The sequence below is a fragment of the Schistocerca piceifrons genome, chromosome 5 (assembly GCF_021461385.2).
Source record: "Schistocerca piceifrons isolate TAMUIC-IGC-003096 chromosome 5, iqSchPice1.1, whole genome shotgun sequence".
Lineage (NCBI taxonomy): Eukaryota > Metazoa > Arthropoda > Insecta > Orthoptera > Acrididae > Schistocerca > Schistocerca piceifrons.
Window position 1 is genome coordinate 566,940,343 of NC_060142.1, and position 19,025 is coordinate 566,959,367.

Below are 19,025 nucleotides of genomic sequence, written 5' to 3' on the forward strand. Positions count from 1 at the left end.
ATCTGTTGAGAGACCCGACAAACGTGTGGTTCCTGAAGAGGGGCAGCAGCCTTTTCATTAGTTGCAGGGGCAACAGTGTGGATGATTGATCAGGCCTTGTAACACTAACCAAAATGGCCTTGCTGTGCTGGTACTGCGAACGGCTGAAAGCAAAGGGAAACTACAGCTGTAATTTTTTCTGAGGGCATGCAGCTTTGCTCAATGCTTAAATGATGATGGCGTACTCTTGGGTAAAATATTCCGGAGGTAAAAGAGTCCCCCATTCGGATCTCCGGGCAGGGACTACTCAAGAGGACATTGTTATCAGGAGAAAGAAACCTGGCGTTCTATGGATCGGAGCATGGAATGTCACATCCCTTAATCAGGCAAGTAGCTTAGAAAATTTAAAAAGGGAAATGGATAGGTTAAAGTTAGATATAGTGGGAATTAGTGAAATTCGGTGGCAGGAGGAACAAGACTTTTGGTCAGGTGAATACCGGATTATAAATACAAAATCAAATTGGGGTAATGCAGGAGTAGGTTTAATAATGAATAAAAAATTAGGAGTGCGGGTAAGCTACTACAAACAGCTTAGTGAACGCATTATTGCGGCCAAGATAGACTCGAAGCCCACGCCTACCACAGTAGTACAAGTTTATATGCCAACTGGCTCAGCAGATGACGAAGAAATTGAAGAAATGTACGATGAAATAAAAGAAATTATTCAGATAGTGAAGGGAGACGAAAATTTAATAGTCGTGGGTGACTGGAATTCAATAGTATGAAAAGGAAGAGAAGGAAACGTAGTAGGTGAATGTGGATTGGGGGTAAGGAATGAAAGAGGAAGTCACCTGGTAGAATTTTGCACAGAGGATAACTTAATCATAGCTAACACTTGGTTCAAGAATCATGTAAGAAGGTTGTATACATAGGAGAAGCATGGAGATACTAGATGGTATCAGATAGATTATGTAATGGTAAGACAGAGATTGAGGAGGGTTGGGTTGTTTGGGGAAGGAGACCAGACAGCAAGGTCATCGGTCTCATCGGATTAGGGAAGGACAGGGAAGGAAGTCGGCCATGCCCTTTCAAAGGAACCATCCCGGCATTTGCCTGGAGTGATTTAGGGAAATCACAGGAAACCTAAATCAGAATGGCCGGACGCAGGATTGAACCGTCATCCTCCTGAATGCGAGTCCAGTGTAGAGATTTAGGAACCAGGTTTTAAATTGTAAAACATTTCCAGAGGGAGATGTGGACTGTGACCACAATTGGTTATGAACTGGAGATTAAAACTGAAGAAACTGCAAAAGGGTGGGAATTTAAGGAGATGGGACCTGGATAAACTGACTAAAGCAGAGGTTGTACAGAGTTTCAGGGAGATCATAAGGGAACGATTGACAAGAATCGGGGAAAGAAATACAGTAGATGAAGAATTGGTAGCTTTGAGAGATGAAATAGTGAAGGCAGCAGAGGATCAAGTAGGTAAAAAGACAAGGGCTAGTAGAAATCCTTGGGTAACTGAAGAAATATTGAATACAATTGATGAAAGGAGAAAATATAAAAATGCAGTACATGAAGCAGGCAAAAAAAAATACAAACGTCTCAAAAATGAGATCGACAGGAAGTGCAAAGTGGCTAACCAGGACAAATGTAAGGATGTAGAGGTATATCTCACTAGGGTAAGATAGATACTGCCTACAGGAAAATCAAAGAGACCTTTGGAGAAAAGAGAACCACTTGCATGAATATCAAGGGCTCAGATGGAAAACCAGTTCTAAGCAAAGGAGGGAAACCAGAAAGGTGGAAGGAGTACATAGAGGGTCTATAAAAGTGCAATGTACTTGAGGACAATATTCTGGAAATGGAAGAGGATGTAAATGAAGATGAAATTGGAGATATGATACTGTCTGAAGAGTTTGACATAGCACTGATAGACCTAAGTCAAAACAAGGCCCCGGGAGTAGACAACATTCCATTAGAACTACTGACAGCCTTGGGAGAGCCAGTCCTGACAAAACTCTACCATCTGGTGAGCAAGATGTATGAGACAGGCGAAATACCCTCAGACTTCAAGAAGAATATAATTCCAATCCCAAAGAACATTAAGGAATTACAAATGTAAACATAGTTGCCTGGATAATGTATGTGGAAAGAATAAGCAAGATTTGTATGTATATTGCCCTTCAACAATTTGATGGAATACAGTGAAATAATGGTTTTTCTAAGTGATAAATTTGTCTGATCGGCAATGAGAGTTAGTCTTAGCATAAGGATCTGTTACTGTGGAGTGTATTTCTGTAGAATAAATTTTGCATTACATAATGTGCTGTTTAAAAAGTGTGAAAGTGCTTGTGAAAAAATACTAAACATTGAGCAAGTGAAATTTTCTGCCTGAAAATTAAGTGTAATGTGCAGTGTAATTTAGTTTTTTTGCAACCCATGAGGATTTATTTTGTTTAGCAAGACAGGACTTGCCCGAAGTGATATGTATCTTTGAATATAATCCTTGTTTAACCCAAGAAGGACATTCACTTATGACACTGCTCTGATTGCATGTCCCGATGATTTGCAGCACTGCCACCAGAACCAAATTTGCGCATGTCATTCGCACCTCATTGGACCACATGGCCTTCACATCTGCCCGCTGGTGCCACCAGGGCACCCGAGGAGGAGCAGATGGGCGATGCGCACTGGCACTTTCCCCTGCCGTCTCAGCTTGCCGCCCCAATGGACTTCGACTCATTGTCGTCGACGCCATAACTGTCATTGCCCCAGGACATACCCCCAGGACTGGACATGTGCCCAGGCAGCAGTTTTGTGGAGGATGCTCCTGTTGCCTCACAAGCTAGATGGCAGGATAAGTCAGGAGTATGCCGTTCTCCACTGTCATGGCTCCTGGCTTTTCTCTACGTACAGTTTCCTGCCTCATACATTCCTACCCCCCCCCCCCCTCCCACACTGTTGTTTGCATCCTCTTTACATGCCAATAGTGTGACAGTTTGGGGGAAGGCGGGGATGGGGGAGGAAGTTGCTGACGTGAGCTGTCATTAGCACACCAGTCGGCAAAGATGAAACACAAAGATCGATTAGTAGGTGCTGTGCTGGATCAAGCGTGCCTAACACGAGAGGGGCCAGAGGCACACTCACAAGCAACACACTGCCAATGCTCTCTCGACAACATGTATTTAGGCCACTGCCACTGACTGGAGGGCCTCACTCACTCACTCACTCACTCACTCACTCACTCAATCATCCAGTTTGGCGTCTATCAGTTTACTCACAGAGCGGGTGTAGTTCATCAGAGGCTATGACAGTACATAGCAACCAGATTAGTGACTATAGTGGGGCTAGTTTACCTCAACCACAATTGTACTTTACATCAGTCTGCAGCAGGACTATTGCTGATGAGCTTGTACCACAACACATGGATTCTATTCAAGTTAAATAAAGTTATCAGTTCATGTACATAAAGAACCATATTAATCCATGTGTGCATTTGTGTTGTAGAAAGAGGATACTGGGTCACCCGTAACAACATCCGCTCCCTTGCTTTACAAGATGCTACACACGACATGTCTCGTCAAATGGTTGGTCGCTGGTGTTGCATGTTCAGAGAAGGAAGATAAAGCGTGGGCATCCCTCCACATCCACTCTCGGGACAGCACTTCCAAAGCAATGCCAAAGCTGATGTGGAGCGGGCTGTGCAACAATTCCTTGAATTGCAGGACATGGAGTTTTACCAGAGAGCTTTCTTCAAACTGATTACATGCTATGACAAATATCTCAATGTTGGTGGTGACTTTGTCAAAAAACAGTGCAAGGCTTTTAGTTAATGATGCCATGGTGTATTTGTTTTTGGCAATAAAGTTTCCAAGTGAAAAACATTGATGAAACTTACTTATTTTGAGAACATCCTTCATAATATCCTATTCTTTTCCGCTTTCTACCACAATATACATGATTCTTCCAAGGTGTGACCTCTCTAGTAGGTAGCCCCCAATTTGTATTACACGATATGAACTTTCATATTATTGACAAAATTATTTAATTGGATAGATAAAAAGTCTACTCACCAAGCAGCGGCAGAACACACACATAAAAGGCTGTTGTAACTGGCAAGCTTTCGGAGCCAGTGGCTCCTTCGTCAGATAGAAGGGTTGAAAGGGAACAAAGGAGGGTGAAGGAAAAGGACTGGAGAGGTCTAGGAAGTGGGGTAAATTTCAGGAAAGCCACCCAGAACTGCGGGTCAGGGAGACTTACTGTATGGGATGAGAAGGAAGGTATACGAGGAAACAGAAATGTTATTTGCACACATTTTACTCTTTGTTATCATACTTACACAGAAATGGATGAGCATTGATTTTTAAACCAAGGGATAGGAGAGGGTAGTATTTGAGAAATAGCAAAGATCGTAAACTATATGCGTGCTGATGTGGTAAGGGAGTATCATGAATGTACCAATATCATGGGTATGAATGACAGTCACGGAAACTGAGCAGCTCAAGCTGTCAGAAATGTTTGAAGTGAATAGGTAGTGACAGTGCATGGAAGGCAACCACATACTACAGTCAAACAGCTCAGTGTTTAAACCATTTGGGGGTAACAAAACTAATACCTATTACAGCAGGTCCAAGAATCCTGCTGTGTATGTAGCTCTGAAACATAGAAATGATGCGCATATCCATAGCAGTAACAGTACACAAAAGAGAGAGATTAGAATTTGCTTGATATCATCGAAACCAGGCAGCTCTTAATTAGTGGCAGTAGCCTTATCTGATGAGTCACATTTTTATTTGAAAGGACAGTTGGATTTAGAGATACCTGGCAATAGCTGTTTAAGAACAAATAGTCTGCAAACAATGCTGGGCGAAAATAGGGAAGTGGGAGCTGCATTATTTTCCAGGAAATGTTTTTCTGGCTTTTTAAAGGACCATTAATCCACGTGGAAAGAATTATTGACAGGCCTCGTTTTGGATGCACTCTCAGATGTCACATTTGTAGATACATGTTGATTGCTTTCCCTGAGGGGATAATATATTTCATTACAGCTGAGTATGGTACCTCACCACAGAGCTACAAGTGTCTGTACAAGGATGAAGATGCTCGATAAGGATGTGAAGGTCCATCTTAGTACCCCACTTTCTCAAATCTTAATTCATCTGAATACTTGTGGAGCCAGATTAATTGTTGTGTGGGATGTCTAAAACCTCATCCACCAACATTTAAAAATGTGGGGTAAGTACAGCAAATAATATAGCTCACATACCTGTGGAGACCCATCATGATCTGGCATTTTGCTTCCAGTTCATGTAGTGGGAGTGTGTGCGCACATACAATTACAACTTTGATTTGTTACAACTATATTCAATTTTTCTCATATTTACATACCTGTTGCCACTTGGGTAGGATACTACAATATCATGATCTTCATCTATACCAACAACTGTTCCAGTTGTGCCGAGACACTCAAACATTCCATCCGTCCAGCCTCCATGCCCATGCTGCAATGACTGGACAATTTCCAACTCCAAGTCAACATTTACCTATAAATTCATAACTTATGTTTAGTTCCTACACAATGATGAATATGAGAAAATGAAATTGTATGAACACAGCATGTTAGTTTCATCAAATGAAAACATACCAGTATGACAAATGTATGGAAGATAATGGAGTTCTTAAAAACATCAATACATTCAACAAGTATGTAATACAAATCACACAACTAAAACAAAGTCATTTTTTTCTAAAACTTGCTCCACAGCTTTAACATATTTGAAGAAAATCATATTACCATCTTAAGCTGTTTTTACTGAATGCTTTATTGATGACTAGTTCCAGTAGGAAGTACTATATTCATATTGACATAAAATACATTATAAAAAGTACATCTTGACAGGACAGGTTAAGACACACAACACATAAAATGTCAAATTCATGTTAACAGTTGTCTTTGTCAAGAAAATTTACATCAAAATCTTCTGTACTGCTGTCATATTTTCTCCACTTCACACATAAACATATCTGTCGAAGTTGTATGACGTAAATCAATCTTAGTTATGTATGGCATAGAACTGTGACAGAATTTTATTGAGATGTGATATGGAACACACATGACAGCAGCACAGTGTAACGTTCCCTGGCAAACTCACGTTATTAAAAAAAAAAAAAAGAGTTTATTTGTACCATATACGCCGCTCTGGGCAAGTTGTATATATCGTAATTATTGAACAAAAATATTACTGAATGTGGTGTAAAAGACATTTGTTATTCTCCTTATATTTTTTGTTGTAATATTTGTCTGTATTTAGGATAGGAATTTTTTCTGTATTTATTATGTGATTGTAAAATGTGTCAGTATTTGCGATAGCAGAGATATGTTGCCAGAAGAGAATAATATCGTCAATTTGCAAAGAAATGATAATAGTCAGCAATACTATTTAAGCACAATGCATTATGTATTCTTTGGTCTTCTCTGTTCAGAAGTCATTGCGGTAGGACACTGTGAAAGAGTTTTTTACGAATGGGTAGACTTCTTTTGTCTCTGTCTGGACTTAGCCGCCATTAGACGATGCGTTACGAATTAATGTGAGTTGTATTGTTGTTTGATCTAAATATATTAGAGTTTATCAAAAGTGTGAATTATTTATGTAAATTAGCTTGCCCACGTCATCTATAAAATTTCTTTAAGAATTTTTCAGCATTTTTTAGCGGTGTTGCTGGGCTGTGCCGCGACCAACAATAGCAAACCCGTAAATCGGGAACAGATGCATAAAAATCAATGGTGAATTAAGAAATTGTTCTTCTTTTTCAGTGATCCTGTGGCTGATAAAATTTAAATTAATTATACGTTTGTGCATTCGTAGGCGGCTAGCTAATGTTAGTTAACATTGAAATTTAAACAGTTTGGTTCTTTCAAAATATCTTAAATGTGTAATGAAGTAGGTTTGATCAGTGATAAATGTCGGCTTGGCAATAATTAAAACATTTTCTGCTAATAGAGGTAATCTTGTGTTCTATGGCTAGTGCCGGGATAAAATTCAGTAAAAATATTTAACAAAAAATCCACTGCATCAGGAAAGTGTATGCCAAGGCCGAATGATTTAAAGGACCCAATTCTCAACCTAATATTCTTAACCAGTTCATATGAGTTCACGTAAATATTATTTTTTCTTTAAATGTACGTAATAATTAAGTAAGTAAAAATTTTTTATTACCACACGAAAATAAGAGAGTGGTTCTACAACAAAGTTCGCACGAAAGAAAATTAACTTAAAAACAACAGATAAATTTTATTATTCTTCTTTAACGAAATTTCAAATCAATCCCATTCATTACGACCGATTTCGTTAAAACAGACAGTTCTTATGTAAATTTTCTTGACGAAGACAACTGTTAACATGGATTTGACATTTTATGTGTTCACTTATCCCGCCTAGAGATTTTATTATAATATATTTTAAGTGTACTTGAAAATGTTACTTATCATAGAAACAAGTCATCAATGAAGAATTCACTGAAAGCAGCTTTTGTTGGTAATATGAATGGCTTCACTTTTTCCAATATTCAGCTGTCTGCCACGCATATGTAGTAGGAAGTTTCATACCAACATCCACCAGTAAAAGGTTTAACCAAAAATACTCTCTCACCAGTCATATGTTATACAGACAGTATCTGACTGGAAAAAAGAAGTCTGTATATTGTAAATAGTTTATTCAAATGTAGTGATATTTTGAGAACAAGTAGGTGTTATATTTTTATTAAAACATTTCTCCATAACATCTGATACCTCAAGCACAAATCAGTTTCATTTTTTCCATGTACATTCTACGGGATGCCTACATAATGTCTATTTTGAAGGGGGGGACCACTTAAGGCTATACAGATTTATGAATTTTTTTGGGAAATGCATCATGACTCTCACTTTTCCAATAGGATGGTTAAACAGTTAGTCATTAGTGAAGACATTATTTGGTGCAGTTCATTTCCTATTTAACATATTTTCCTTTGGTACATCTTGTTTCTTATTTAAGATTCCCTATTGAACATGAAATTTAATTTTATTGGGACATCTAGCAGTAGAGGCAGCTAAAGTGCTGTTACTCAAAATGACAAGAAGGGACTGAATCTCCAAAGTTTCAGAACTGATTCCCATAAATAACACTCTGAATAGTTTGTACAAAATATAATTAACAATATTTAAAGGATATAGCATTAAGACTTTTCATTATTGTAAAGCCCAAGTGTTTAAAGCTAAAACAAACACTTTATTGGGGAAAAAATGGTTTATACTGTTGAAAACTGAATGATGTTACATCTTGTATTGGTTTTTCACATACACTAATCATCTCCATGTATTTGGTTTTATACCTGCACAGGCATAGTCAATTGTGCCAATTACAGCAAGAATGTTTGTCTGGCAATTGTTTCAGTAATGTAGTTATGTTCCACAATGGAACACATACACCTCTAACTGATTTCTTGACAAGCTTGAAGTGATTAGCTTGCCTGAATCGAAAGTATTTCCCCTCTCAGCTTAATAAATTTCATGTGTTGCATTTTCTATGGTAAAGTATATCTCTGTTTGCATGTCATGTCACTAATCATTCCATAGGAACAATCTTGTTTCTGAACAGCACTCACACATGAAATATGAGCAGTTTTTGTGATCTATGTTACTATAAAAGTGGTTAACAAGGTTTCATTACGGGCTTTTGGCTTGTTATCAACCAGAAGAAAAGAATAAATGCTAGCAAGTAGATTCTTAACAGTAGTGTGAATGTATCAAAAGTAACTGTATAAATATATAAACATGTTATCAGAGAGTGAATATACCGTCAGTTTGCATTTAAATATTAAACAGATTTCATTACCTGTGTTGCGAAGCTGGTGGGAGGGGCATATAGTGTCACAAAATTATAGACACTGACAATCATACTCCTACTGCTAGTACAATCACAGCTAATGTCAAATTTTGTTGTGTTTTGAACTCAGTATGTTCTGAAGTTAATACATTTTCTACTTTAATGCACTACAATTTTAATACATTTATTTTCACACAAATACTGATTTGGTGTCTTTACTTTATTTTATTTTTCCCTGTGGTTACTGAAGTCTACCTACTACAAGTCAACTGGCCACTATTATGCCTGTCACTCTGGTCAAAGATCTTATGATGATGAGCCTGTGCTTCATAGCTGTAGCTTTTGTTAATATTTTTGGTTTCGGAAAAGAAAAATTTTGGTCATGATGGATACCACTCAGTACTGAAGTGTGTGTCAGTCAGTCTCTCTCTCTCTCTCTCTCTCTCTCTCTCTCTCTCTCTCTCTCTCTCTCTCCCTCTCTATAATGGCTATTTTCCAGCACAAATATACACAATTTCAGCATTAAACTATCAGTTTCTGTGGTGTCACCGCCAGACACCACACTTGCTAGGTGGTAGCTTTTAAATCGGCTGTGGTCCGGTAGTATACGTCGGACCCGCGTGTCGCCACTGTCAGTGATAGCAGACCGAGCACCACCACACGGCAGGTCTAGAGAGACTTACTAGCACTCGCCCCAGTTGTACAGCCGATGTTCATAGCAATGGTTCACTGACAAATACGCTCTCATTTGCCGAGACGATAGTTAGCATAGCCTTCAGCAACATTTGCTACGACCTAGCAAGGCGCCGTATTCAATTGATATTTACTATGTGAAGCATGTATCATCAAGAGCGATGTTCTACAATTGTGGATTAAAGTCAAGTATTATATCAACTACTTACTTTATTTGCTACTATTAATTCCTTTAACTGTTCCAGACCTCGCGCCAGTCAGCGTGTAATTAAACTCGTGCATTTCGGCCTCCTCTAGCAACACAGTGTTGGCTCTTATGCCAACACCACAGTTTCAGCTGTCACTGAATTTGTTCAATGCTTTTAATAGTAACATTTATACACATTAAACAATAAAAAAGAAATTCCATACACTACAGACTTCTGGTACAATATGGTACTGTCGATACTTCTTTTCTTCATATCTGTAGATATATTAGTCACATAAATTTTTTTGTTGTGCACAAAATTTTAAATGGTATTAAAATTCAGATTTCATGAACTATCTTATCACAGATGCATAGCATCTCAATTACAAATACTAATGTCTGCATTTTTAAATTTTGTTTCAATATGTCTGTGTGTGTGAAACAGCATATGAATAGTTAGTTACATGTGCACAACGGTATTAGCCTTTATACGCATGACACTTGACACTCATACCTATTGACAATGTGGTTTTCTCAAAGTTCTCGGGTGTGAGCTACTGTTTTCTTCTTATGGTATGACATCACTGTAACTCATACATTTTAATTTTGACAAAAGCTGTATAGTTTCACTTTTAATTTATTATCATTACTGTTTATCTTTTAGATCTTAAGATGGCTGATTATGGCCAAAACCGGTAAGATCTTGTTGAAATTGTATGTGATTGTTCCAGAAAATAAACAATTTCTTTGAAAAATGATAATATTTATCTATCAGGAAAATAATGTGACTTAATTTTACATCACAGTCATAACAAAGATTACCACCAAACCAACAAATCAATTAAAAACACTGCAATTTCATTCACCTCTTGAGATGATTACTGTTATGTGGAAAACGCCAAGTTACATTGTGGATTGGAATCCACATTAAATTATAAGACAAACTGCAACTGGCTGGGTTAATCAGATCAAACAGCAGAGGAAGGCAGGGGTATACCATATTACCTCTAACAGGACAAGGCCTAATAAAGCATTGGGATACTCAAAGCAACCTTTGGGTTGAGGAATTCTTTACTTTATATGGAAAATATTTTTTAAATAGCTATGTTCACCTACATTCCGTAACTAGTGATGTTCTAGCAAATAAGACAGTCACAAAAATGTAAAATGTATTTCCCACACTGTTCAACCACAAAGATGAAGAAATTTAACCAATTTTAGCACTAAAGGGAAGTTGCTAACTGACCATTTCCCAAAATATTTTGATGAAAAGCTGTTATATTAGGAAATCAAATTAATCAAACAAACAGTAAATGGTTTTCTGAAACACATAACAAAACACCAACAGCTTATTAGAAATACCAATGAAGAACTGAAGTATGAATTGAAGCCCAAATGATGTACAATATGTCTAGCTTCAACAAAATATGACTTTTTTTGAAGTACCTTTGACGGGAAACACCTCATATTATAAAAACATGAACTGCTATAACAAGATAACACATTCTTTCTGATTATCTTTCTAAAATGAATAGAAATGAATTAGACTACAGCTATGAAACTGCATAAGACTTCTCAAGAGATCACTAAAAATAGAGGTTATCAAAAATACTATGTTTGTGGTGTCGGAGTGTGCTTCCACAAAGGCCAAAGTATATTTGTAAGGGATGTAAAGTGCCAAAGAAGCATACCTGATCACCAATTTGCAGACCATGTGGTCCAGTACGTCCTGGACCTTGTTCTCCCAGCAGTGGCAAATGGTCTCTGTACACTGTTTGCCCTTTTGCATCATTTACAACTTTAAGGTCAGCCTGAAATAAGAATTGTTTAAATTCAGTTCCGTTTCAGCAGATAACCAACAATGTGAGAAATCACTGACTGCAAGTAATGGTTACTTTAATTAATGTTACTTAAAAACTACAAACTATGATGTAAGTAAGAAAAACTACCAATAAGAAGTATATGAAAAATAAAATGTTCCAGGCACAAGTTTGACATATGTTCTGTGATCTGAAATAGTTTTGTTGTAACTGTATTCAATTACCAATACATTCCAAGAAGTATAATATGATGAAACCATATTTTCTTGTAGAATGCTCAAATTGCACTTGGTTCTACCAATTACAAATTCTCCCATGTTTATGCACTTTGCCACACCAGTCTGATGTAGCTCTTTGCCATTTCCATTCAGTGACATTCAAAACTACCATCTTATTGACCATAGTCCACAAGCACAGTTCACAAGCACAACACAGTTCATCAAGCAAATTACATAAAATCTGCAAACTCTTCCCTGAGAACCTGGCTCCCCAGTTCTTAAAGTATAAGCCTGAACACGTCTGTCTGCTAGTGATTTGTGTCCAGCCACTTTCAACAAACTACTGTGCACAACAGCACTGTATTAGCAGTTAATGAATACTGAGTTTTTATTTCACTTTTTGTTTTCATTGTTTGACCTGGAAAGAATGATGACATGTTATCTGAGCCATAGATATGGCTCACTATACAATGGGCTCAGCATAAAGCACAAGGTGCAGATATAGTGAGTGTCTTACATCCTCTGTACAACTGTCCTCACTGCATGAACTTGTGCTAGTTGAAAATCTCTTCCTCTGCCCCTGACACCTTCCTCTGCTAGTGCTCAAGTGAAAGTTTGAGAACTATACATCGCAAAGTCACAATTAATTACAAAATGGAGCATGAACTATGTGCAATGGACTAACTGGAGGGAAGCAGCTAAGGGCCATAAAAGATTTTAAAAAATACTGTAAAACATCTTATCAAGAAATTCTATCTGTTCATTAAACACTGTGGCAGATTTTAATACACAACTGTGATTATGCACTGTGCAACGAAATCCTATTATAGAAAAATTGTTACTTTTTCAAGCTTGACTTGCATAATGACATACACTAAAGTAATTGATTTCTTATGACATTATAATGTTATGGTATCCAAGGAGTTGCCTACAAATGGTGTAAGAGGTATCTTTATGCTAGCAACAGAAGGTGGAAATATATAACAAAAACAAAGAATTCTTCACAGCTTATATGAAGGCTAATTACTGTGTATCTCAAACCTGAATTTAGGGCATTTACTATCCTTAATAATTAGAAATGATGTACCATTTCCCCTCCAGCACCAGAGGCACTGATTTTCATGTATAGTGCCAGCCTTTTTATAAATTTATACAATTGTTGTTTTAAGGGAATGTATTGATGCTACAGTGTTCATCTTTTGCATGCTACTATAAGAGGTTTCATCAAACCAATGGTGTGCACAATCTGTGTCTTCTGCACTTTTGTTTACATAGATAAGCGATTTCTGGTATTTCCTTTTATGGCATTTAAAAATAAAATAAAAAACACTCCTGTATCACTCAACTTAAGTATGTAGAGTGCACCCCATACGTCAACACTGAACTTGAATACAGACAGTGTACTAAGATTATTTAACTGTATTACTACATTTCACTGTTGACTGCAGTTTCAGTGACACAGGCATGGTGTTTTTAACACATCTGTTAGAAACTATAAAATATAGTCTAATTAAAATAATTTTATGTCTCCTGATAGCAACTGTCTCATCAAAACTGGTAATGAATAAAGGTTCATTTCATCAGCAGCTTTTGGTGGTTCTTAAATATGACTTTAATTATTTTAATTAAATGCGATAATGATTGAAGCACAAGAAATGGATTAAAATTTGTGCTGCAGCCAGGACTCAAACCTGGGTCTTCTTGCTTGCTAGGCAGAAATGCTAACCATTATATCACTACAGCACAATGGTTCACATTACTGCACGAACTACCCAAGTTGAATTCCCTCCCCAACATAAACTCCAATTCATATCCTCTGCTTATTTTTCCCTTACATTGTCACTACTGCCAGGGCTCTCCAGCATTTGGTATAGCACCCCAGCATTGGACGTAATGGGAAAGTCTGGTAACATTATGTTTGTGATAACCAATTCAACGTCGCTGCCCTAATTTGTGGCACTCTCAGCACCTATATCTGGCCAGACATTCTGTTATTGCCACCCCACATCCGCCATATTCAAGCAACCTCTCACCTTGAGATTTTTTTCTTATTTCCGTAAGTGAAAAGGCAAAATTTTCGAGCTTGCTTGCCAAGATCTTGGCAACTGTGTATACACAGCCAAGGAGACTACTTCGATAGGCACTAGGATCATTACTTGGCAAATGCAATTTTCTATTTTTTTAAAAACCTGTAGTACTTTGGCCATGAGCTGGTACTTAAATATTTAGGTCAGTGTTAAGATTCTGAGACTGTTGGAACTTATGATTATTTGTACTGCTTTTGGTGACAGACTCAGGAGAGATTTAAAGACTTTGAGATCTCATGTGGATTGTAGGACAGTGCTGTGAGAGATTAAAATGTATTTTGTAGACACTTTAGTGAAGTTAAAGTGCTGCAAGACTTTGGATTTACACACTAGTTACATAAATAAGGGCTTACTGAAATCTGCTGAGTTCCATATATGCAAGCATTTATTGTAATGGTTATATTTCATATGTTTAATTAGTTCTCTATTTATATCTGCTATTTGTTCCATTGTAAGCCCGTTATTCAAAAGTTTCTTCAGTGTGAATGGAAAATAAAAATTTGATTTATTGTATTAAAACATTTTTGGTGTTGGCAACCATCAGTGATCTTTCTGGTTTCATTTGTTATATAAACTTGTAAATCTGCAAACCTGCTTTACTTATTGTTTCAAGCACATTATCACTTGTGAAACTTCTCATATTTTTAACTGTAAAAGCTGTAAGGCAAGGATGTACAAATGTGCACCCCGCCTCCAAAAGTATAGGAACTAACAGGATCATCCGACATCCCTTAATAGACTGCTGGTCACTCTTTTGAAAAAGGGACACTAAGTAACAAAAATAATTAGGAGGGACCTTACAATACACAATGCGGTCAAAAGTTTTCAAGATGGAAAATGAATACTAACAAAATATTAAATTATTCACAAAGATTTTAATACAGTTTATTACTATGACTGAAAACTACAGCTCAACTGTGAAGAGATGTACCAACTACATATAATTATTAGTTTTCATTTTCATTCATATTAAATCTATGTTTACCATTCCCTCAAATCCGACACGGTACAAATTTTTTGCACCATTGTCCCAAATAACATAGGCTGCAGAGCGAGGACTGGCTGCTGACCAATCTTGTATTTCATTTACTTTTCCTCGTCTGCCATTGCCTCCATCCTGATCTTCCCATTGCCAGTCTACGCCACGTACAACTCGTGCTCCTGGAAATATTCCACGTATCCCAACCTTCTTGCTTTTACGTCTTGGTTCCAGCAACACCCTAGAAAACATTAGTAGTAGATTCTTGATTTCTTATGTAATGCAAACTTTTACTTCAGAGAAAGCAGGAGAGGCTTTTCATAAACACAAAAGAAAATGCAAACAATAAAAAATATTGCAATATTCAAGTGATTGGGGCTACTGGTCAAGGTCATGAAGAATAAAGCTGAAATAACCATGGAGTTCAATGCTGCATGGGATCAATGGAGTTACAATTCATGTTTTAGATTTTAAAAGTTGAAAGGGTTTCCTCAATCTGACTAGCAAATCTTTGTCCTTCAAATAAAACCCAATATATTAAATTAAATATGCAATGAACCTTTTTAAGTGGTAGTTCCTCAAACAGACTTAAGTATATTATTGTTAGGCCACTTAGTAAAATGGATTTAAAACAGCAAAGAACTACTAAACTAATTAACAGGTGTCAGACGTAGCAAAAATTTTCAAATCAATTTCAAGAAAATTTAATGATACATATCAGAAGCAAAACATTCTACAGAGCAAAATGGTTTGGATTTCAAAATGGTAAGAGAATTGAACAGGCTATGTTCACACTCTCAGATATGAAAATAGAATCAATAAATCAAGACCCTCTATCACTGGGAATGTCTGTGAGAATAACTACTCCTCCTATAATGTGTCAGAATATTTAGACTCAAGACTGAAAATTTCAGTTAAGACTAATATTCATATTGTAGAGGTTTTAACTTGCCCAGCACCTACACAGCAAATATCCTTCTCTGAAATCAACAAAATAACACATATGTTTTGTATGAATTAATAGGTAGAAACAGCAGATGATTGGTGTAAGAGGAAAAGCAGTGGCTCTTTTTCAATGTAATTTCTTTTCTACTCATATTATTAACAGTGTAGGTAGAATACCAAAAATGGTTCAAATGGTTCTGAGGACTATGGGACTTAACATCTGAGGTCATCAGTCCCCTAAAACTTAGAAGTACTTAAACCTAACTAATTTAAGGATATCACACACATCCATGCCTGAGGCAGGATTCGAACCTGCGACCGCAGCAGTCGTGCGGTTCCGGACTGAAGCGCCTAGAACTGCTCGGCCACAGCGGCCGGCTAGAATACCATGAGTCACAACTGTTTGTAGTATACTTTACTGACGTACCCTGCAGTGGCTGCTTCTGTCTGTTAATGTATAACACTTAGCAACAATCGGTATTGTAGTTTTAAATTTTTGTATCTGTACTGGGAAAGAACCACAGCCCCAAGCTTATAGAAAACACTAAAGCTCAAATCATTATAGGTACTGAAAGGTGTCTAAAGCTCGAGATAAGTTCATCTGAAATTTTTACAAAGGATTAATGAGGTTGAGAAAGAACAAATTAAATACAGTTATTGGTGGAGTGTTTATTGCTGTTTGAAGTAGTTAAACTTGCATCAAATTGAAGTAAATGGTGCGTGTGAGTTAGTATGGGTAGAATTTACACTTGACAACCAGAATTAATTAATAAGAGTATACTTTTCATGAGTGGGATTATTACAGAAGCAGAAGACGACTTCCAGGGATGGAGGATCAAGAATATGTACGGAAAGGGTAACTATCTGAGAAGAACCTATGAACGCTTTGAGAAATTCATAAAAAATGCCAAAGGAGAGATGCTGACAAATGAATATCAAATTGCAAAGAGATGGGAAGAATATTTCAGTGACTTGTTAAACTGTGAAGAGCCAACAACAATCTTTGAACTTTCCACGACCACAGACAGAAGACCCAGAATACCGAACGCCAACTGTAGAAGAGATCAGGAAGCAGATAAAACACCTTAAAAAGGACAGAAGCCCAAGATAAGATGGCATCCATGCTGAAATAATTCAGGAAGGGGTGAATACCTTGTTGCAAGGATTCACAAATTAATAGAGACCATTTGGAATACTGAAAACATTCCAAAAGACTGGAGGAATGCACTAATCTGTCCCATCCACAAGAAGAATGACTGAATGGCATGTGAAAACTACCATGGTATTGCTCCACTCAATATTTGTTATAAGATCTTCTCAAACTGTCTTCTAGATCGAATCCAACCATTGGTAGACATCATTATTGGAGAATATCAAGGAGGATTTCATCACAGGAGATCTACTATCGACCAAATCCTTGTCCTACACCAGATCGTAGAAAAAAGGTGGGAGTTTGGCCAAGACCCACACATGCTGCTATGATTGCATTCATCGGGAAAGTATGCTGAGATGTCTGGAAGAGTTCGGTTTTGTCAAGAAACTAAATCTCACGAAGGCCTGCCTGATGGATACCACAGCAAAGGTAAAAATTGGAAATAATGTAACTGAAGTGCTGAAAATAAAAATAGGCTATGGCAGGGCAATGGACTATCACCTGTTCTTTTCAATCTCATATCAGAGAGGAGGTAATGTGAGAGATGTCATCTAATGAACTCGGAGGAGTCCAGACTGGGGTTGTGAACATCAAGTACCTTGGATATGCTGATGATATAGTGCTACTATCTGGGTCGCAAGAAGAATCAGGGGAAATGGCTGACATTCTGGAAATAACAGTGAGGAAAATTGGACTTAAAATCAATCGTGACAAGACATAATGAAACTCAAGAACCACTTCCACCCTTACAGACAACTGAAGGTTCTTATGGCGAAGGCAGGGAGTTCAAATATCTGGGCGCAGTATTCAGAGATGAACAATCCAGTTAAATGGAAATACAGGCAAGACTACAGACAGGTAATTGCTGTTATCATGGCCTTAATGCTCTCCTCAAACACAGAAGTTTGTCAAGACATTTCAAAATAAACATCTTCAAAACACTCCTACAGCCAGGAGTAGTATATGGATGTGCTACCCGGAGTACAACCAAGCAAGATCTGAAGAGACTGATAATATTTGAAAGGAAAATCATTCAGAAGATTTTTGGGCCAGTTTACGATAACGAGAGTGAAGAATGGAGGATTCGTCACAATACATAGCTGTATGATATTTAAAGAGCCGAACGGGCAACTCCAATGGGCAGGCCATGTTGCTCGGAATACAGGACAACTGATGGCCGAAAACTGTACTCAACACCAAGCCAACCACCAGAAGGCCCATAGGAAGACCTAGAACTCGATTGAGTGAGTGAGTATCCAAAGACCTTCAGAGAGTGGGACTGCTGGAAGGATGGCCGAAAGGAGCTGAAGACAAGCTGAAGTGGAGGCAATCTCTCAAAGCAGCATGCGGTCCATTGGGTCTGATCGCGTAAAGTAAGTAAGTCTACTTTTACTGAACACTTGACTCAAATGATACAGTTGCTGAACACTTTTAAAAGAAAATTTGAGTCTCACTTCGAATAGGTAACCCAATCATACAATTATAGTTAGTGGTGACTTCATTCTACCTTCAATATGTTGGCAAACATACATGTTTAAAGTTGGTGGTAGGCATAAAACATCACCTGAAATTGCACTGAATGTTTTCTCCAAAAATTATTTTTGATGATCAGTTCAGGAGCCCACTCAAAGTGTAAACAAATGCAAAAACATACTTGACCTCTTAGCAGTAAATAATCCTGAAACAATAGGGAGCATCACAAGGGGTAAAGGGATTAGTGATCACAGGGTGGTTGTAGTGAAACTGGATACCATAACATCCAAAACTACAAAAAAATAAATGCAAAATATATCTACAAAAGCACACATAAATTTGCTTCATACATTCCTAAGAGACAGCCTCCACTCCTTCCAAACTAACGATGTAGGCAAAGACCATATGTGGCTCAAATTCAGAGAAATAATTTCTACGGCAATTGTGAGAAATATACCAAGTACATTAGTAAGAGACAGTACTGATCCCCCATGGTACACAAAACAGATCAGAAAATTGTTGCAGAAGCAATGAAATAAGCATGCCAAATTTAAAAGAACACAAAATTCACGAGATTGGTACAGTATTAAAGAAGCTCAAAATCTGGCAGGAAATCCAAAGAGA

The 19,025-nt window shown here is 37.4% G+C and overlaps 1 protein-coding gene across 1 annotated transcript in view; it reads right to left on the bottom strand.

Moving 5' to 3' along the window:
* LOC124799143 (E3 ubiquitin-protein ligase mib1-like) overlaps positions 1–19,025 on the bottom strand; it is a 437,475-nt gene that overhangs the window by 402,469 nt on the left and 15,981 nt on the right. Inside the window, exons 4-6 of the mRNA XM_047262679.1 lie at positions 14,837–15,071; positions 11,418–11,537; positions 5,371–5,525 (exon numbers count right to left, since the gene is read on the bottom strand). Of these exons, the coding sequence (XP_047118635.1) occupies positions 5,371–5,525; positions 11,418–11,537; positions 14,837–15,071 (510 nt within the window). The remainder of the gene's footprint in view (positions 1–5,370; positions 5,526–11,417; positions 11,538–14,836; positions 15,072–19,025) is intronic.